General features: G+C 40.3%; 1 protein-coding gene across 1 annotated transcript in view; it reads right to left on the minus strand.

Annotated features, from left to right (window-relative positions):
• Positions 1-22,270, minus strand: part of cenpe (centromere protein E) — a 189,853-nt gene that overhangs the window by 113,652 nt on the left and 53,931 nt on the right. Inside the window, exons 14-16 of the mRNA XM_078570164.1 lie at positions 16,120-16,228; positions 5,411-5,585; positions 4,079-4,190 (exon numbers count right to left, since the gene is read on the minus strand). Coding sequence (XP_078426290.1) covers positions 4,079-4,190; positions 5,411-5,585; positions 16,120-16,228 — 396 coding nt within the window. The remainder of the gene's footprint in view (positions 1-4,078; positions 4,191-5,410; positions 5,586-16,119; positions 16,229-22,270) is intronic.

The raw sequence follows: 22,270 nt of genomic DNA on the forward strand, positions 1-22,270 counted from the left end.
AAGACCCTAATGTAAAGATTGAGAACAATCACCTGATCAATTATGATGTTGACAATTTCAAGTGACTTTCTATGCTCATCAAGGTAAGTAATATTAATTCGTACACCTGAGCAAAAGGCCAAAAATTGGTCATGAAAAGGGGCAGCCTTTTATTGTATTACATGCAAATATTCACACATTCTGCAATCCAAAATCTCATTTCTATAAGTCTTAGTTCTGATGAAGGGCCATACGGACTCGAAACATCAACTGTATCCCTCTCCGCAGATGCTGTCAGACCTGCTGAGTTTTTCCAGGTATTTTTGTTTTTGTTCTAGATTTCCAGCATCGGCAGTATTTTGCTTTTATAATATTAATTCGTCGTTTGGTAATACGGAATTTGAGTATTGCAGGAAAAAAAGAATTTTTGTGAAAGCTTTTTATCTTGCACTCATCGGGACAATTTGCAAGAAAATCCCTAGTGAATGGTGACTGACAGATAACTGCCAAGCATTATTTGAAATTTAAACCAGGCAGCTTGATTCTGGCCAAGACATTGCCCTGGAGAATGAACCAGCGAACTCACTTATTTTGTTTAGCTGAAACTGGCACAACGTGTGCACATGGTCTTTCTGTCTGCAAAGAACAGGTCCTATGTATTAATATGTGTAGCTTCCAGTCAATGACTCAAAGGTGCCACACTGCGAACCCAACTGACAATCTTAAATTGGTTGTCAGCCTAATTCTTAGCACACTGAAGATTACTTAACAAATGATGTCCAATCGCGGAATCATGTCTAATGTTGAACACTGTGTTTGAGTTTTGCAAGCACAGGTTGGTTGGGAATGGTCTGTACCTCGCCTGTTGCGAACAGCAGAAGGGATATGCTGTTTGATACGATCTGCCAGTCTTTGGGACATATGGCCTACATACCCAGCATCACTGGCACTGAAATTCATATATCACATTACTCATTTGTGAGATAAGCAGAATGTCTTTTTGGCTTGATGGCAGCATCCTGTTAGTGGCAAATACCACTTGTGTTGCTACTGCATAGTAGCAGCATGAAACAGCTAGATTCATCTGTTGCTCAAATTTTTGGGATACCTTGCCCTTCCAGGGTAATCTGAGGTAGACTGGGCACTTTCCAGTGACAAAAGTGATGGCCTTGGGCCCGTTCATGAGTTTGTGCAATATAGTGTATTGAATGATCTGACCAGTGTATACATTATGCTGTAGGATGTCTTTGGTGTCATTCGACTTCTCCATTTCAAAGGTGAATTTGAGTGCAGGGTGGAGGCCATTAAAACATGCGAAAACCATATATGACTTGCATATCGATAACAAGGCTGTGTCCATGTGCTCATATGACATTGCTAGACTGTTTATCAATGTTCCACTTAAGGCGTCCATAGAAATTTGTGCTGCAGTACAATAACATGGTGATCTAGACCCACCACCCATTGCGTGAATCAGTATTCATTGAGCTTATGAACTCCACAACTTGCGCAGTTGAGTTCAGCTTTAATGACACGATGTCCAAATAGATGGTATTCTATGGGATCAACTCTTGGATGCCTTGCAAACATTTTTGTTGGGTTCCATGAGGAATGTGTCTTCAACGGAATGAAATCCAACCTGCTACCCCTTGCATATTTCTGATATGTCGATGATATGTTTCCTGGAGTGTATACAGGATGTTTTTCTGAACCAATATGTTGAGGAACCAACGAGAGAACAGGCCATCCTCAACTGGGTATTGTGTAATGAGAAAGGAATAATTGGCAATCTAGTTGTGCAAGGCCCCTTGGGGATGAGCGACCATAATATGATAGAATTCTTCATCAAGATGGAGAGTGATGTAGTTCATTCTGAGACTTGGGTCCTGAATCTTAATAAAGGAAACTACGATGGTATGGCTGTGTTAGTTGGTTATCATGGATTGGGAAACCTTACTTAAAGGGATGACGGTGGATAAGCAATGGCAAACATTCAAAGAGTGCATGGGTGAACTGCAACAATTGTTTATTCCTGTCTAGTAAAAAAGGAAAGGTGGCCAAACCATGGCTTACAAAGAAAATTAGAGATAGTATTAGATGCAAGGAAGAGGCATACAAATTGGCCAGAAAAAACAACAGGCCCAAGGATTGGGAGCAGTTTAGAATTCAGCAAAGGACCACCAAGGGATTGATTAAGAAGGGGAAAATAGAATACGAGAGTAAGCTTGCAGGGAACATAAAAACTGACTGTAAAAGTTTCTATAGTTATGTGAAGAGAAAAAGATTGGTGAAGGCAAATGTAGGTCCATTACAGTCAGAAACAGGGGAATTTATAATGGGGAACAAAGAAATGGCTGACCAACTAAATATATACTTTTGTTCTGTCTTCACAAAAGAGGACACAAATAACATACCAGAAATGTTGGGGAACACAGGGTTTAGTGAGAGGGAGGAACTGAAATAAATCAGTATTAGTAGGGAAATGGTGTTGGGGAAATTGATGGGATTGAAGGCCGATAAATCCCCGGGGCCTGTTAATCTACATCCCAGAGTACTTAAGGAAGTGGCCCTAGAAACAGTGGATGCATTGGTGGTCATCTTCTGAGATTCTATAGACTCTGGAACAGTTCCTACAGATTGAAGGGTAGCTAATGTAATCCCACTATTTAAAAAGGGAGACAGAGAGAAAACAGGGAATTATAGACCAGTCAGCCTGACGTCGGTAGTGGGGAAAATTCTAGAGTCCATTACAAAAGATTTAATAGCTGAGCACGTGGAAAACAGTGGCAGAATTGGACAGAGTCAGCATGGATTTATGAAAGGGAAATCATGCTGACAAATCTACTGGAATTTTTCGAGGATGTAACTAGTAGAGTTGATGAGGGGGAGCCAGTGGATGTGGTTTATTTGGACTTTCAGAAGGCTTTCGACAAAGTCCCACATAAGAGATTGGCGTGTAAAAATATAGCGCATGGGACTGGGGGTAGTGTATTGAGATGGATAGAAAACTGGTTGACAGACATAAAACAAAGAGTAGGAATAAACGGGTCTTTTTCCGAATGGCAGGCAGTGACTAGTGGGGTACCGCAGGGATCGGTGCTGGGACCCCAGTTATTCACAATATATATTAATGATTTAGATGAGGGAATTAAATGTAATATCTCCAAATTTGCAGATGACACAAAGCTGGGTGGGAGGGTGAGCTGTGAGGAGGATGCAGAGATGCTTCAGTGTGATTTGGACAAGCTGAGTGAATGGGCAAATGCATGACAGATGCAGTATAATGTGGATAAATGTGAGGTTATCCATTTTGGTAGCAAAAACAGGAAGGCAGATTATTATCTGAATGGCTATAAATTGAAAGAGGGGGATGTGCAACGAGACCTGGGTGTCCTTGTACACCAGTCGCTGAAGGTAAGCATGCAGGTGCAGCAGGCGGTAAAGAAGGCAAATGGTATGTTGGCCTTCATAGCCAGAGGATTCGAGTACAGGAACAGGGATGCCTTGCTGCAATTGTACAGGGCCTTGGTGAGACCATACCTGGAATATTGTGTGCAGTTTTCGTCTCCTTAGCTGAGGAAGGATGTACTTGCTATAGAGGGAGTGCAGCAAAGGTTTACCCAACTGATTCCTGGGATGGCGGGACTGACATATGAGGAGAGATTGAGTCGATTAGAATTATATTCAGAGGCGGCTGAGGGGTGACCTAATTGAGGTGTACAAAAATATGAGGGCCCGAGATAGAATAGGCAGGAAAGACTTGTTTCCCCTAGCTGAAGGGTCAAGTACCAGGGGCATAGGTTTAAGGCGATTGGTAGAAGGATTAGAGGGAACACGAGGGTGGTGGGTGTCTGGAATTCACTGCCAAATCAGTGGTTGAGGCTGAGGCGCTCAACTCATTTAAAAAAGGTACTTGGATCTGCATCTGAAGTGCTGTAACCTGCAAGGCTACAGACCAGGTGCTGGAAAGTGGGATTAAAATGAGAAGCTAGTATCTTTTTCTACAACTTCTGACCAGCATAGACACGATGGCCTGTAATTTTTCTATGGTTTCTAAAGCAGATTGATTGAAGATCTCATAGGTTTTACAGGCACTGACCTTGTGCTTCCTGCTTTCTTTCTCTTTTTCTTCTGTCAAAGTTTCAAGTTGTTTCTCCAGTTCAGAAATCCTTTGTTCCAATTCGTCCTTTGAAGATGCATCATACAGCATACTGCATAAAATAATTGAAGATATTTAAAGTAGTGGCACTTTATGACAAAGAAATCAATGACGGTAGATGGAGAATTAGTACGGTACACAAACCAGATAGCAATTTATCACAGTTAATTCCTTTATTCCAAATTAAACACCTAAATACATTTTCATCATTCAATTTGAAGAATTATTTCACACCCATAACATGTCTCCAGCCTAAGGTAAACTTGACCAAAATAACTTGTTTTTTTTGAAAAGGTTAACAGCAACGAAACTTAGACTTCTACTGCCAATCAATAGGGGATCACAGAACCACAGGTCTGTGGAAACATTTTATGGGGCCCGCAAAATGACATGAAGTGACAACAAGGGTGGGACACATGCTCTTGACTGCTATTTTGATTTCCTTTATCTACTCAAATACACAGCTGAAGGCTCACACATCTCCGAGTTCAATGTTAGGCCCAGGAATGTGGCGCATTCATACAGCAAGGCTCTGATAAGAGATCACCAAACCGGTACTGGAGCAGAGATATCTCCGGAAACGAATAGGTAATCAGATTAGCAGGGTCTCTGACTAACTGAGAACACAGAGGGAAAAGACCAGAGGCCCCAGAGGCACTGGGAATGGATTCAATGAGCTGGGTTCATTAAGGGAAAAAAGGAGCGCCACTTCAACCTTGCCCAGCAGTTTGGACTGATGATAAAACTGAGCTTCGATCATTGAGAATGACAAGATCAGAGGCTGCACTAGGACTAAAGTCGTGGTCCCATTTACTGGCAGTGTCTCCATGCCAGAAATGCTGCACATCAGTTTGTCAATGATATTCCAGTGCAAACAGACAAATAAACAGCAGAGGTGGAGAAAAAATGCCCCAAAACACTTAAAATCTGTGCAGCACTGGGCTAGTAAACACATTGCCGCAGGGCACCTCAGTGACGACATCTGGTCATACACAATTGTATTATTTTCATATTAATGTCATGACGTATGCATACAGGACAAACTCCTGGCCTCTTCCTGCAAGTCTCTTTTGACAATGGTTAACAGAGATCAGAGACTTAATTTAAGATTAAGTTCGTGGATACAACTCTCTTGATCTTTAAACCTTGGTTTGTAACGTGTGAAAAAAAGTCTTTAAATAAAGGTATTAACCATTAGGATCTTATCAGAAAAAAAGCACATTGGATAACATTGCAATGGTCACTAACATGCACAACACAAACATGCCTTACCTACTACAGTTGTGGTTTGCTCTGCTTTGATCATTGAAGTAAAGAGAATCTTCAAATGAAGGTATCTGGAACCCACAACTTCCACCTCTTTTTGTTGTGATTGTACTGCTGCACTCTGATATCGTTTTAGATGGCCAGTCACTATCCACATCAAAATCATCATCATCATCGTCATCTGTTTCCAAAAAATTCAAGACTCAAGAACAAATATTTTGCAGCAATATTCATTGAACCATCTGGGGTCATTTGCAGCCCTTGGCAGAAGTATTGGTCCAAAGTTATGATCATTAGAATAGTGACAGAAAAACAAATGTTAGCATTAGAAAGAGGGGTCTTCAGCATGTTTGAGTGATTAGATTAAGAAGGTCTAAAATGCAAAAGCTTAAGGATTGCTCTCAGGATACAAGTTAGACGAGCAGAGGGTGGGGCAGGGGAGAAAACAGCAAATCAAGGTTTGAAGATGGCAACCAGGGGAGGGTTTGAGACACTTTATGAAAGAAGTTGATAGATTGATCTATTGGGCTACTTCTTAGACAGGGAATAGAATTAATAAATTGTACGCGTTTTATTTTTATGTGAAGGCTATGCTGTAAACTGAGATAGTCAAAAAAATAAACAAGCTACAGATTGCGATAAGCAACATAAAGTAGTGTGTCATTGTAGAAGTACTTTTTTTTAAAGGAATCACCAGACAAATAGTAGGATAAGACTGGAACTTTATATTCAAATATGGAAAGGAAGAGGGAAATCAAATTTAATATAGTCAACCAACTGATCAGAGACAGAATGAGATTATTGTTACCCACTCTAGTGGGGATCCATCTTAGGTTGCTAAGGAAATCAACGTTGAGATAGCAGAAGCTCTAACCACAATCCTTGCATATGCGAAGCTTTTAAAGGCATTTGATGAAGTACCACATGACAGACTTGCTTGAAAAATAAAGGGACAGTGTAACATAGTACTTGATTGATTAAGGTTTAGGAGGTGGAGAGTAGTGGTAAAGAGATGTTTTTCGAGCTGGAGAGAAGTATGCAGCGAGGTTCCCCCAAGCATCAGTATTAGGGTATTTGCTTTTGCTATGTATAGATGATCTGGATTTGGATATGGATAGAATTTCCATGTTTGCAAATGATACAAAACAGGTAGTAGAGAGTAGATAGCAGACTTCAGGAAAACAGACAGACTAGAGAAATAGGCAGCCACTTGGCAGATGCAGTTTAATGCTGATAAGTATGAAGTGGTGCACTTTCAAAGAAACATGGAGACACAGTATGATCCAAATGGTATTATTATGAAGGGGTGGCAGTAGGAAGGAGATTGAGGGGAGGGACGTGCAAGAGAGGAAGGCACCTGTGGTTGCATATTTCTAATCTTTGAAGGTAGCAGGGCAAGTTGAGATGGGTAAGAAAGTATATCAAATGCTTGGCTTCGTCAATGGGGGCATTGAATGCTAAAATAAGGAAGCAACACTAAACCTTCAAAAATCACAGATTAGGCCCCAGCTGCCATAGTGCTCACAAAGCTGGGCACCACACTAGGAAAAATGTCAAAGCCATGATACAGAAGTACAATACAGAAAAACTTTAGTCAGTTGAGGAAATGAGCAATGAATTAAAGGAACTGGATTAGATTGCAACTCAGTGTTACAAGTGCGGTGTACAAAGGAACAATAGAATATTTTTAAGATTAGTGTACTACTGAAAATAAACATATCACTGAGAAAGAAGTGCAGCACAGAATGAAACCCTTTTGAGCAGTAACTTAAAATAATGGAGGGAAGAAAACTTCCAAACACTATGACATAAGGAAATCAGAAGATGGCAATAAATTTAAATTTAAGGAAAAAAATAAATGGGCCAGAAGTGTTTAATATTACAGAGAATAAAATGCAAAAAGAGCAAACATTCTTTGAGTCACACAGCTTCTCTCTCTAACGTTCCAGTGCGATACAAGGCTTTACAACTGCTATTCTGTATGTTCATCTGTTCTCTCTAAAATAAAACAGCCTAACCAAAAGCATCAGGCATCATTTCATTAAAAAAATGTTTTCAGTCCATTGACTGAAAGATTGGAGAGGGCACAATAACTTGTACTTATAGAGTGCCTTTTACATGATAGAATATCCTAAGGTGCTTTCACAGGAGTGTTATGAAGCAGAATTTGACAACCAACCACAAATATAGTGGAGCAAACAGACAAAAACTTGGTCAGTGAGGTAGGTTTTGAGAAGTATCTTAACAAAGCCAAGTGAGGTAGAGAGTTTTATGGAGGGAATTCCAGAGCTAAGGACCTTGGCAGCTTAAGGCAAAGCGACCAATGGTGGAGCAATTAAAATTAGGAATGTTCCAGGGGCCATAATTAGAGCAGCACAGATATCAGAGGGTTATGGAGCTGGGAGGAGATTGCAAAGGTAGGGAAAGCAGAGGCCATGGAAAGGTTCAAGAACAAGAATAAGAATTTTAACCAGGAGTCAACATAGATCAGCAAGCACAGGGGTGATGGGTGAACAGGAATTGGTATGGACATGGGCAGAGTTTTGGATGACCTCAAGTTTACGGAGGGTAAATTGTTGGGGGAGCAACCAATGGTGTGTTGGAATAGTCAAGTCCAGGGGCAACAAAGGAACAAATGAGTGTTTCAGCAGATGAGCTGGGCAATGTTACAGAAGTGGAAATAGGCAGCCTCACTGATCATGTGGATGTGGTTGAAATGTTTAGCTTAGAGTCAAATATGACAACCAAGGTTGCAAATAGTCTGATCCAGCTTCAAACATATGCCAGGGAATGGATGGAACCGGTGACTAGGGAACAAACTTTGTGGCGGGTACCAAAGATAATGGTTTTGACTTCCCAATATTTAACTGGAGAAAATTCCTGCTGATCCAGTACTAGATGTCGGACAGGCAGTCTGATAATTTAGAGAGACAGTTGAGAAGACAAGGGAGGTAGTGGTGAGCTAGAGCTGGTTGTCAACAGCGTACATGTAAAACTTGTCTGTTTTTGGACGATGCTGCCTTGGGCCAGGATTAATCTTTGAGGGCGACCAGAAGTAAAAGGCGTGGGAACATGAAGTGAAGCCAATGCAAATTATTCTTTGGCTACAATTACATAAGAATGGAACCACTAAACAACATAAGGGGATATTGGCAGGTAACGAAAAGCTTGCTTAAAGAAGTTAGTTTCAAGGAATGTCAGAGGTGGAATGGTTCAGGGAGGAAATTCCAGCACTTAGGGCCAAAGCAACTGAAAGCACGGCCACTAATGATGGAGCAAGAAAACTGAGGATGCACAAGAGGCCAGGATTGAAGGAGCACAAAGATCTAAGAGTTCTAGGGCACAGAAAAAGACAATATCTAATTCAAAATTGCAATGGTGTATTATTCCTACATCCCCAGGTTACACTATGCTATAATTATACAGGTTATACATTTCTGAACACAAGAACATCTAGACCACATTACAGGAGTAATCAGCACCTGAGAGAATATTGAAGGCAAATCAAAATTTGGCTTACTCCCATGCTGTCTTTGATTTCACACCCATACCAGATTCCAAAATGTTTAGTTCCCTTTCAATAAATGTTTTAAAAACAAAATCTTTTAAATTTAATTTGCTAAATTAGATATGTCTTGTTATTCACAGTCCTTACCCAAAAGTAACATTGAGTTAACTATATTTACATCTTTCAGTCCTTAATATACCAGACGCCTAGCTTTCATCATAACTCATCCCCATTGATATTAGAGATCATGCTTCATTGACCTTAAGTACATTCAGGTTCATTTTGAAATGTGAAAACTAGAATGCTTCTAATGTTCTGTGAAGTCTGCCCAGTTCATTATAAAACCTCAGTATGATCTGGGAGTTTTAGATTTCATTGCTCTGACAATGGATCACAATATTGTATTTGTTTTTTTAAAGTACATCTTCATATTATCTCAATACTGCATCTACAGTCATTTCTGGATCTCTTTCAAAAATCATTGTGCTGTCCTATATCCTTTATTGTATACCTACATTGATCAATTTTTTTCTTCCAATATGCAGCACCTCATATTTGTCAAGATTATATTTTCTTTAAGATTTATTTTGAATTACATGACCGACCTAAATTTTTCTACAAAATCTTACTTGCATTGTTGATCCTTTCCATACTCCCATTTTAGTCCCATCACCAAATTTAACAAGATTGCAAAGGGTTTCTACATCCTGCGATGAGCTCTGCGGTTAGTGGAGTTTGCAACTGTGGGCGAGCAAGGTGTACAGTGATGCCAGCACAGCCACGTTCCACATTGAGATCAGATTAATTAATTACCTCATAGTGAAGGCACCCCTAGGTAGCAATGATCATAATATGATAGAATCTTGCATTCAGTTTGAGGGAGAAAAGACTGGGTATAATACTAATATTTTAAACTTAAATAAGAGCAATTGTGAGGGCATGAAAGCAGAGCTAGCAAAAGTGAACTGGCAATTTAGGTTAAGAGATAGGTCAATAGAGATACAGTGGCAGACACTTAAGGGGATATTTCAGGATACAAATAGATATATTCCAATATGAAAGAAAAATTCCGTGGGGAGGATCCGCCATCTGTGGTTAACTAAAAAAGTTAAAGATAGTATCAAACTTAAAGAAAAAGCATATAATTGTGCAAAGATGGATGGCAGGTCAGAAGTTTGGACAGAATATAAAAAACAGCAAAGAATGACTAAAAGATTAATAAGAAGGGAAAAATTAGAGTATGAAAGAAAGTTTCTAGAAATATAAAGACAGATAGTCTTTATATAGACAGTTTATATGGATATTTAAACCAAAAGAGTCAACAAAGTGGACATTGATCCTATACAAAGTACCCCTGGGGAATTAATAATGGAAAATAAGGAGATGACAGATGAATTGAATAGGTTATTTGCATTGGCCTTTACTATAGGCAATACAAGTAACATCCCAGAAATAGCTGTAAATCAGGAATTGGAAGGGAGGGAGGAACAAGAAAATTACAATCACCATGGAAGTGGTACTTAGCAAACTGTTGGAACTGCGGGTTGACAAGTCCCTGGGTCCTGACGGATTTCATCCTAGGGTTTTAAATGAAATGGCTAGTGGGATAGTTGAGGTGTTGGTTTTAACTTTCCAAAATCCACTAGATTTGGGGAAGGTTCCATTAGGTTGAAAAATAGCTAATGGAGCTCCTTTATTCAAAAAGGGAAGGAGACAGAAAGCAGGAAACTATAGGCCAGTTAGCTTAACATCTACCATAGGGAAAATGTTAGAAGCTATTATTAAAGACATTATAACAGGGCACTTAGATAAATTCAAGGTAATCAGGCAGAATCAGCATGGCTTTTTAAAAGGGAAATCGTGTTTAACCAATTTATTGGGGTTCTTTGAAATAACATATACTGTGGATAAAAGGGACCTGGTGCATGTACTGTACTTAGATTTTCAGAAGCATTTGATAAGGTGCCTCATCAAAAGGTGACTACGGAAAATAAACTCTCATTGTGTAGCGGGTAATATATTGGCATGGAGAGAAGATTGGCTAGCTAACAGGAAGCAGTGTAGGCATAAATGGTCATCTTCTGGTTAGCAGAATGTGACAAGTGGTGTGCTACAGGGATTAGTGCAGGGGCCTCAATTCTTTACATTTCACATTAATGATTTGGATGATGGGACTGACGGCAAGGTTGCTAAATTTGCTGATGGCACAAAGATGGGTAGGAAAGTAAGTTGTGAAGTGGACATAAGGAGGCTACAAAAGGATATAGAAAGGTTAGGTGAGTGGGCAAAGATATGGCGAATGGAGTGTAATATAGAAAAATGTGAGCTTGTCCATTTTGACAGGATGGATAAAAAGAAGGCATATTATCTAAACGGTGAGAGATTGCAGAGCTGAGATGCAGAGGGGTCTGGGTGTCCCAGTGTATAAATCATAAAAAGTTAGTATGCAGGTGCAACAAATAATTAGGAACCAAAAGAATGCTATAGTTTATGGCAAGGAGAATTTATTATAAGAATAGGAAGGTTATGCTTCAGTTATACAGGGCATTGGTGAGATACATCTGAGAGTAATGTACTGTATTGGTCTCCTTATTTAAGGAAAGATGTAAATGCATTAGAAGTAGTTCACAGAAGGTTTACTAGATTAATAGCTGGAATGGGTAGGTTGTCTTATGAGGAAATGCTAGACAGGCTAGCCTTGTATCCGCTGGGGTTTAGAAAAGTAAGACGCGACTTGTTTCAATCAAGTTGCCTCTTACTCAAGATCCTGAGGGGACTTGACAGGGTGGATGTGGAAAGGATGTTTCCTCTTTTGGAAAAATCTAGAACTCGGGGTCACTATTTCAAAATAAGGGGTCGCTGATTTAGGTCAGAGATGAGAAACGTTTTTTTCTCTCAGAGGTTTGAGAAACTTTGGAACTCTCTTCCCCAAAAGGTGGTTGAGGCAGAGTCCTTGAATATCTATAAAGCAGAGGTGGTTAGATTCTTAATAAGCAAGGGGATGAAAGGCTATCGGAAATTGACAGGAATGTGAAGTTGAGGTTGAAATCAGGTCAGCCATGATCTTATTAAATGGCGGAGCAGACTCGAGGAGCCGAGTGGCCTACTCCCACTCCTAATTCGTATGTTCATATGTTAATTGTCATGGGGCATCCCTTCTGACGGTTTCACTTGCCGGTCGTCACCTCCTCCTTTAGCTGTGACCCCCAACTGCTTATGGTACAGTGTGGGCCTACCCATCATTCACAGTATGCAGCCACGCTTTGCCTGATGCACTCTGAGAATTGGAGCCCACAATGGCGAAGTGGGATTATGTTACCCAGAGTGGAATGCAAACGTGTCAGTTGACCAGTTTTGGGCAAAAAGAGGAGAAAGTCGTGGTGCAGCTGGAAAAGATGGCAGAATCATGGAGGAGAGTCCGGAAAAGTGTGCCTTTTGGTGAAAATTGTACCCATGGAAATGGGGTGGAGTAAAGTTATGAACGTACGAACAAGGAGGAGTAGGCCATTCAGCCCCTTGAGCCTGCTCTGCCATTTAATAAGCTCATGACTGATCTGATAGTAACCTGAAATCTGCATCCCACCTACCCCCAACAACTTATCATCCCCTTGCTTACCAAGAATCTATCCACCTCTGCCTCAAAAATATTCAAAGGCTCTGCTTCCACCACCTTTTCAGGAAGAGAGTTCCAAAGACTCTCGCCCCGAGAGAAAATTTTTTGCCTCATCCATTTTAAATGGGTGACCCTTTATTTTTAAACAGTGGCCCTCTATTTCTAGATTCTCCCACAAGAGGAAACTTCCTTTCCACATTCACCCTGTCAAGACCCCTCAGAATCTAATACGTTTCAATCATTGCCTCTTGCTCTTCTAAACTCCAGCAGATACAAGTCCAACCTTTCCTCATAAAACAACCCACCCATTCCAGATCTGGTTAACCTTCCCTGAACTGTTTCCAATGCATTTACATCATCCTTAAATAAGGTGACCAATGCTGTTCACAGTAGCCCAGATGTGGTCTCACTAGTGCCCTGTACAACTGAAGCACAACCTCCCCATTTTTGTATTCAATTCCCCTCGCAATAAATGATAACATTCTATTAGCTTTCCTAATTACTTCCTGTACTTGCACACTAGTCTTTTGTGATTCATGCACTAGGACACCCTGGTCTCTCTGCACCTCAGAGCTCTGCAATTTCTTACCATTTAGATAATATGCTTCTCTTTTATTCTTCCTGCCAAAATGGACAACTTCACATTTTCCCACATTATACTCCTGTGGCCAAATATTTGCCTACTCACTTAACCTATCTATATCTTTTGTAAAATAAAAGCAAAAAACTGCGGATGCTGGAAATCCAAAACAAAAATACCTAGAAAAACTCAGCAGGTCTGACAGCATCTGCTGAGAGGAACACAGTTAACGTTTCGAGTCCGTATGACTCTTCAACAGAACTAAGGAAAAATAGAAAAGAGGTGAAATATAAGCTGGTTAAGGGGTGGGGGGGTGGGGGGGAGGTGGGACAGGTAGAGCTGGATAGAGGGCCAGTGATAGGTGGAGATTGCCAAAAGATGTCATAGACAAAAGGACAAAGAGGTTTTGAAGGTGGTGATATTATCTAAGGAATGTGCTAATAGGTGACATTAAGGGTAGAAAGCAGGATGAGCAAGGTACAGATAGCCCTAGTGGGGGTGGGGTGGGGGCAAGGGATCAAAATAGGCTAAACGGTAGAGATAAAACAATGGATGGAAATACATTTAAAAATAATGGAAATAGGTGGGAAAAGAAAAATCTATATAAATTATTGGAAAGGGGGTGGGGATCGGAAAGGGGGTGGGGATGGAGGAGAAAGTTCATGATCTAAAATTGTTGAACTCAATATTCAGTCCGGAAGGCTGTAAAGTGCCTAGTCAGAAGATGAGGTGCTGTCCCTCCAGTTTGCGTTGAGCTTCACTGGAACAATGCAGCAGGCCAAGGACGGACATGTGGGCATGAGAGCAGGGTAGTGTGTTGAAATGGCAAGCGACAAGGAGGTCTGGGTCATGCTTGCGGACAGACCAAAGGTGTTCCGCAAAGCGGTCACCCAGTCTGCGTTTGGTCTCTCCAATGTAGAGGAAACCGCATTGGGAGCAGCGAATGCAGTAGACTAAATTGAGGGAAGTACGAGTGAAATGATGCTTCACTTGAAAGGAGTGTTTGGGCCCTTGGACGGTGAGGAGAGGGGATGTAAAGGGGCAGATGCTGCACCTTCTGCGGTTACATGGGAAGGTGCCGTGGGAGGGGGTTGAGGTGTAGGGGTTGATGGAGGAGTGGACCAGGGTGTCCTGGAGGGAACAATCCCTGCGGAATGCCGCCGGGGGGTGAAGGGAAGATGTGTTTGGTGGTGGCATCATGCTGGAGTTTGCGGAAATGGCGGAGGATGATCCTTTGAATGCAGAGGCTGGTGGGGTGATAAGTGAGGACAAGGGGGACCCTATCATGGTTCTGGGAGGGAGAGGAAGGTGTGAGGGCGGAAAGAGATCTTCACAACTTAATTTCCTACCTATCATTATGTCAACAGCAAATTTGGCAACCAACCCACCCAACTCATTTATATAAATTGTAAACAGTTGAGGTCCCAGCACTGATCCCTGTGGCACAGAACTTGTTACATCTTGCCAACCTGAAAAAGACTCATTTGTGCCCACTCTCTGCTTCCTGTTAGCTAGCTAATCTTCTACCCATGCCAATATTTTACCCCCTTTACCATGAGCTTTTATTTTCTGCAACAACCTTTGGTGTGGCACTTTATCAAATGCCTTCTGGAAACCCAAGTACAGTACATCCACCGGTTCCCCTTTATCCACAGCACATGTTACTTCCTCAGAGAACTCCAATAAGTTGGTTATACATGATTTTCCTTTCACAAAGCCATGTTGACTCTGCCTGATGACCTTGAGCTTATCCAAGTGCCCTGCTATAACTTGTTTAATAATAGCTTCTAACATTTTCCCTTTGACAGATGTTAAGCTAACTGGCCTGTAGTTTCCCCTTTGTTTCCTTCCCTTTTTGAATAATGGAGTTACATTTGCTATCTTCCAATCTAATGGGATCTTCCCTGAATCTAGGGAGTTTTAGAAAATTAAAACCAATGCATCAACTATCTCACTAGCCATTTCTTTTGACACCCTAGAATGAAGTCCATCAGGACCTGGGCTCCTGTCAGCCTGCAGCTCGAGCAATTTACTCAGTACCACTTCTCGGGTGGCTGTAATTTTCCTGAGTTCCTCCCTCCCTTCCATTTCCTGGTTTATAGCTGCTTCTGGGATGTTACTTGTATCCTCTATAGTGAAAACTGATGTAAATAACCTGTTCAATTCATCTGCCATCTCCTTGTTTTCCATTATCAATTCTCCAGACTCACTTTCACAAGTTGCTGTTAGATGGCAATTGGTGTCTAAGTCCTATGTAAAGTGAAGGAGCAGGAATACAGCCTGAGGAAATTAAGAGCTTTGAAGGACTTTGTGGTTGAATGTGATAATATATATGCCAAGTAGACTGCCCTATACATTACATATCTAACAAGAGGGAGATGTAGTAGATCAGACATCTCCCTCTTGTTAGATGTGTAATGTATAGTTTATGTTGACCACAAATTGCCTGTTAATTCATGTTGATTTTGATTTAATTGTTAAAGTAAATGTTAGGAAAAGTGAAATCTTGTCCATTGTTTTTTCTCTAGGGTCGTTTGGTTCTTTTAGTTTGTTGGTCTCCACAGGGATCATAACCAAATATGTAGATGAGAAACAAGGGTCGAAGCACTGACTCCCTGCTTTCAGAATTTTACCCTTCAGTCATGTTTTTGTTTCCTCATTTTAACCCTCCCAGTATTTTCTCTCTGATACACACATTGTACCTAATTTATTTTTCTCCGCATTGCAAGGTGCCTTAAGAAATCTTCTTATATTTAAAGAGCACCAATAAATGTGCAAAATGCATAATACTCAGTATACAGTGAAAGACTACTCTCAACACTTCAACTGAACACAAATTGCTATTGGCCCAATGATTTCTGCCTTGCGTCATAGCTTGTAGACTAAGTCACACTTCAATTTGGAAGATCAATCACAACGTGAGATAAGACTTATAAAAACTACTTTTGAATTTATGTTCTCAAAAGTCAAATTGGTTGACAAACGGTTATCTTATTAATGTTCATTGAACTTGCCTTCATCTTGCTCTCGACAAACTTTATCCAACTTTATCATTTTGGCAGAAGAGTCCAAGCTAGATCGCAGTTTTCCAGGAGCCCAGGTAACCCTCCTCTTTCTTCTTGCCTAAAAACAAAATATGGACAGGTACTACATAGCATGTTGAAATGTACAAAGCCTCTCTCCATCCAGTCCTGGCAGCTTACACAATTTATTTATTTCTCACTCTACTCCTCAATCCCCAAATTAGCTTACAATGAGTATTTTGTATATTCTTCTCCACAACCCTGACTTCCTGGTTTCATAAAGCCACCATGACAAAATAAAGATTTTTAAAAATTCATATTACACCATAACATTGGTTTAATTCTCTGTCATGGTACATATGGGTTAGAAGTAGGTGTTGTAGAAAATAACCCAGCAAGTTCAGACAATAGCATCAGAACATGCATCGACCATTCAGCCCCTTAAGCCATATTTAATAAAACTCTATAGAGAGCATGCGAGAGCGAGCGTGAGAGAGAAAGAGAGATGAGAATGTTCCAGATTTATTGATATCCTTTCTTGATTTCATTCCTGAATGGTCTGGCTCTGATTAATATTGCACCCCTTTGTCCTTGGTTCCCCAGTTAGAGGAAATATTATCTCCCCTATCAAATCAGTGTCAATTTAGATGCTTCACTTAAAGTCACCCCTCAAACCTTATAAATTCAAAGGAATTACAAAAATGTTTATACAATCTGTGCTCATAATATAACCCTTTGAGCCTCAGTATCATTTGGTGAAATACTCTACACCCCTCCAAGATCAATATATCCTTCCTGTGAAGTAGTGTCCAGGCCTGAACACAGGGGTACATAGCATATACAACACAGAAACAAGCAATTCAGCACAACTGGTCCATGCTGGTGTTTATGCTTGACTTAGCATTCCATCTTCTTACATTTAAATCTACCATCAGATCTATTCCCTTCTCCCTCATACTCTTAGCTAGTTTCACTTTAAATGCCTCTACACTATTCTCTACAACCACTCCCTGTGGTGGCAAGATCCTCATTCTCACCACTCACTGAATAAAGAAGTTTTTTTCTGAATTTCCTATTGGATTTCTTGATGACTACCTCATATTAATGACCACCCGTTAGGCTCTTCCGCACAAGGGTAAATATTCTCTCTGTATCCACTCTAAAAATTTTCATAATTTTAAAGAACTCTATTAGGTCACCCCTCAGCCTTCTTTTCTCAAAAGTAAAGAGACCCCAAGTCTGTCAATCATTTCATGATATGTATATCTAAGTATTTATGGTATAATCCTTGTAAACCTTCTCTACACCCTTTTCCAGTGCCTCTATATCCTTTTTATAATATGGACGCCAGAACTGCTCTCAGTACTCCAAAGGTGGTCTAACCAAGGCTTGATACAGGTTTAGCATAACTTTCTACTCTGTAATTCTAGGAATAAAACCTAGTGCTTAGTTTGTTTTTTTTGCCTTGCTAATCTGCAGTGCAACTTATAATGATTGGTGTCTACTCTTGGTTACCTCCTCAAAAAATTCAATAGGGTTGGTCAAGCAAGATTTTCTCTTTTGAAATCCATGCTGCCTATTCATTTTATATTTCTCATTTCTAGATGCTCTTCTATTCTCTCTTTTGGTAAAGAACCCATAGTATTTCCTACCACTGATGCTAAACTGGCTGATCCCCCTTCTTAACTATAGGAATTATGTGAGCTATCTGCCAGTCATCTGGCACTGCACCTTTTTCGAGCGAATTATTAAATATGCGCAGTAATGCTTTTTTACTTTTTCCCTAGATTCTTTTAAAATAGATGGATACAATCTACCTCCATCAGGAGTTTAATCCCTTCTATTTTAAATGCACTAATCTTTTCGCTCATCTCATCATTTAATGCCATGTCTGTGTTCCATCTCTTTGGTAAATACCAAAGTGAAATAATTAATGTTTCTGCCATGTCTCTAGCGTTACCTATGGTATTATCCCTTAATGGTCCTATTCCCATCACAGCTATCCTTTTTTTTAAAAAAAATTGATGTGAATGTAAAATACTTTACTATTTTTATGTTCCTTGAAAATTTAATTTCATAACTTACCTTTGCCTTCCTAATTATTTTCTTACTTTTCTCCTGATCTCTTTGTATTCTCTCTCATCATGCATTCCTCTGCTGTCTATTTATTAACGTATGCCTCTTTCATAACCCGGAATTGTTCCCTTATGTCTTTATTCATCCAGTGCTCCATATGGGGTCCGACTGAGGCTCGAAGTCCTCATGAGATAAAGGTAAAACTCTATTTGCCTTTTTGATTTGTTTTTGTAACTGCGGACTCGTTTTTAATTATTTGCGCACATAGAGACAATGTCTTTGCTTCTACACAATTCCTAGTATTGCACCATTAAGAAAATATCCAATGTCTTTCTCAGATCAAAAGTGGATGACCTCACACTTCCCCACACTGAACTCCATCTACTATTGTTCTACTCAGTTCACTTAGTCTGTTGATGTCCCTTAATAACCTCCTGCCCCATCTGCAAAATTTACCATATCTCCTAACTTAGCATCATCTGCACATTTGGATATAGAATTCTCTATTCCTCCAGCCAAGTCACCCATACATATACTTAAAAGTTAAGGCTCTAGTTCAGATCCTAAGGGAACACTCTTATCAGTGTTAGTGTGCTCCCTTTATCCCCACTAGCTTTACAATTTCCAAACCATGTCCTAAGGTTTTCTCCAGCTTTGTGCACTTTTACTTTTGCTAATGTCCTCTGCGGAATTTTGTCAAATGGCTTCTAGAAACTTCATATTGGTAACTTTGGTAGATTCTCTCTTAACTACACATTAGTCAGCTCTTCAAAATATTCAACTAGATTAGTCAGAATGACCATGCATGACAAATTCATGCCGACTCTGATCAACTTACATTTGTCCAAGAGCTCGCCACTTTGTTCCTTGTGAAGGATTGCACTAAGTTCCTACAACTAGTGTTAGGCCTGTAGTTAACTGATTTCTCTCCCCCTCCCTTCTTAATATTCGAATAATATTTGCAACTTTCCAATCCAGCAGCATAATTCCCAAATCAACACAGCACCATTTGGCAGATATAGGCAGCTGCCTGTGATATGCCTAAATGGTGTAAGTGGAGGAAACTATTACATCCAGCAAGTTCCATAAAGTTTCCCTTCTATCACTGGTATTTTATCCTCTTCCTCTACTGTTTTAAAAAAAGAGGCATAGCTGTGGATTTTAGTTCCATACACAGATTTTTAGCTGAGTTTAAGGCTCATTTATCAAAATATTTATTCAAGCATTTTAGGAAGGATACAGACAGAACAGATTTACAAGGATGGTTCCAGTGATGAAGGGCTTCTGTCACATGTATAGATTGAAGAAGCTGGGGCTGTTCTCCTTGTGATGAAATGTGATGGAGTTGTTCAAAATCAAGAGGGGGTCTAGAAAGCCTACATAGAAAAAAATTGTTCCAATAGGCCGAAGGGTAGAGAATCAGAGGAGGCAGATTTCAGGGGAATGGCAAAAGTACCAATACAACACAAGGAAAACCTTTTTATTTAAGGATCTGGAATGCACTGCTTGACAGTATGATGGAGGCAGAATCAATCAGGGTTTCAGGGTTTTCAAAAGACAATAGGATGAGCATCGGAAGAGAGAAAAAAAAATCTGCAGGTCTTATAGGCAAGGGCAGGAGTGAGGCTAGTTAAATTGCTCTTGCAAGAAGCTGGGACAGACTTGATGGGGGCGTGAGGCCTCCCTCTGTGCTGTAACCATTTTGATTCTAGGAATTGAGTTTTCTTCTAAAACAAGAGATAAACAGGTGTCATGGACAATTTTAACATGTTTCCTTTTAGTTTTCCATGATCAAGTAGATTTGTATTTCGATGCATTTTTACCCTCCGAGTGACTGAGTCAACTCAAATAACCCAACAGCAAGCTCTTGTATTTAAAAAGCACAAGGTTAGTTTATTTTCCCACATCCATGCCCTGGAGGTTAAATTAAAAATAGCATCTCACTCTCACACCCCAATTAGTTACAGATGAAGATAAAACAATAATTATAAAAATGGAATTTAACTCCGTCTCTGTTTTGGTGCAGGCCTGTTGTTTCGTAGTCAGGTTGTTAGGTTATCTAAAGTGAAGGCTTTGAAATTGCAGAGGTATCTCAGCAGTTGCGATGGTTCCTAAAGTTGATCTGCCAGAGGCTGGTTTCTTGAAGACTGGAATAGAGCAGAGGAGAGAGGATCCTTGTTTCTGCTTCAAGGTACTGTGATGAGGCACTTGAGTTGCCCAATTGACTACAGCAGCCCAATGGCTTTGCTTGCCCTGGACTCTGCTTGCTCTCTGATAGAAGTTCTGCCTGTCTGTAAGCAGTATGCCGTTTTGTTATATTTTTAAACAGGAAATAAAGATGGCAACTGTATCATGTGACCCCATAAAAGCACCAAGTCTTCTTCCACTGTCAGCAAGCAATTAGGAAGGCAAATGGCATGTTGGCCTTTATTGCAAGGGTTGAGAGTACTAGGATAAATAAGTCTTGCTGCAATTATACAGGGTTTTGGAGAGCGCACATCTGGAATACTGTGTGCAGTTTTGGTTTGCACATTTAATAAAAGATGTACTTGCATTGGAGGCAGTACAGCGAAGGTTCAATAAATTGGCCCTGGAATGAGGGGATTGTCCTATGATGGGAGACTAAATTGGGCTTATATTCCCTGGAGTTTAGAAGAATGACAGGCAATCTCATTGAAACTTACAAAATTCTGAAGGGGCTTGATAGGGTAGATGCTGAGTGATTGTTTCCTCTGGTTGGGAAACCAAAACACAGGGGCACAGTGTCAGTATAAGGAGCCAATCACTTAGGGTTGAGACGAGGAGAAATGACTTCACTCAAAGTTGGTGAACCTTTGGAATTCTCTACCCCAGAGGGTTGTGGATGCTCCATTGTTGAATACATTTAAGGCTGGGATAGACAAATTTTTGGTATCTCAGGGAATTAAGAGATATGGGGAGCAAATAGGAAAATGGAGTTGAAGCCTAAAATCAGCCATTATCAGATTGAATGGCAGGGCAAGATCGACAGATCTGGTGGTCTACTCCTGCCACCAATTCTTGTGCTCCAAATAAGGTATTAGAGTAATTTAAGTAACAATCTAAAGTTTTCTCCCACCTGCAATTTTTGGCCTTTCACACCTTAAAAGTTTATCGGTTAATGTCTTTGTGCTTGGAGGAAACCCATCCAGGTCAATGGATCTTATTTACGCTAGTTGAGGCACCCATTGAATTTCAATGTCTTTCATGTCTGGGAATGCATCCTTTTGTGATCCCTCACGATAATGGAAGTGGTTGAATTCACAAGAGAAGTCAGGTGACCCCCTCAGGAGTCCATTTGGATTTATGGTCCATTTTTAAAAAAATTAAAACTATAATATAAAGATTACAAAATTTACAATGCCATCATGCAAGCACTGTCACGACACAGGCCAGGTACATTATTGTTAGTAGGACCTTGAATGACAGCTTCTTTTCCATCAGATAAGTCCTGACCTCTGGCAGAAAGCAATCAGCAAACCAGTCTTCAAATACTACTGCTGTAATCCAGGCATTGCTGTTAGCCTTCCAAAAGACTGGCAGATGAGAATTATCATTCCCTTTAAAAGCTTGAGGGTTTTCTGACCTATAAACCAGCGTTGGTTTACATTTAGAGGCTGCCACATTGGCATATCTTTGATAAGGTCAGCCTGTTCTTTGTTGCTTTAAAACCAGGAGTTGTCCTTTCTTCTTTCAATATGTAGGCCCCATTTGGCACTTTCTTTCAGAACAGGTCAGTTTCGTCTGCATTAAAGGCCTACCCTGTCTGGTAGCCTATTTCTTCAATGTATTCCTGCAGTACCTTGGGAAATTCTCCTGTAGCTGCATGGTCAGCTGAAGCAGCCCCCCTATCAACTTCACATTATGCAGCCCAAAATGCTTTTTAAAGCGATCAAACTGTCCTGAGCTGGCTGAGAGTCCTTTGGAAGTCAAAGGAGGGGCACCTTCTGCATCACTATCATCACCAGTGACACCAGCACTACCGTCTTTATTCTTTATGCGCTGGTACATTTCAAGTTCCTTATTTCTCATGATTGAACCATTAACT

This window comes from Cetorhinus maximus, chromosome 2 (assembly GCF_964194155.1).
Source record: "Cetorhinus maximus chromosome 2, sCetMax3.hap1.1, whole genome shotgun sequence".
Classification (NCBI taxonomy): Eukaryota; Metazoa; Chordata; class Chondrichthyes; order Lamniformes; family Cetorhinidae; genus Cetorhinus; species Cetorhinus maximus.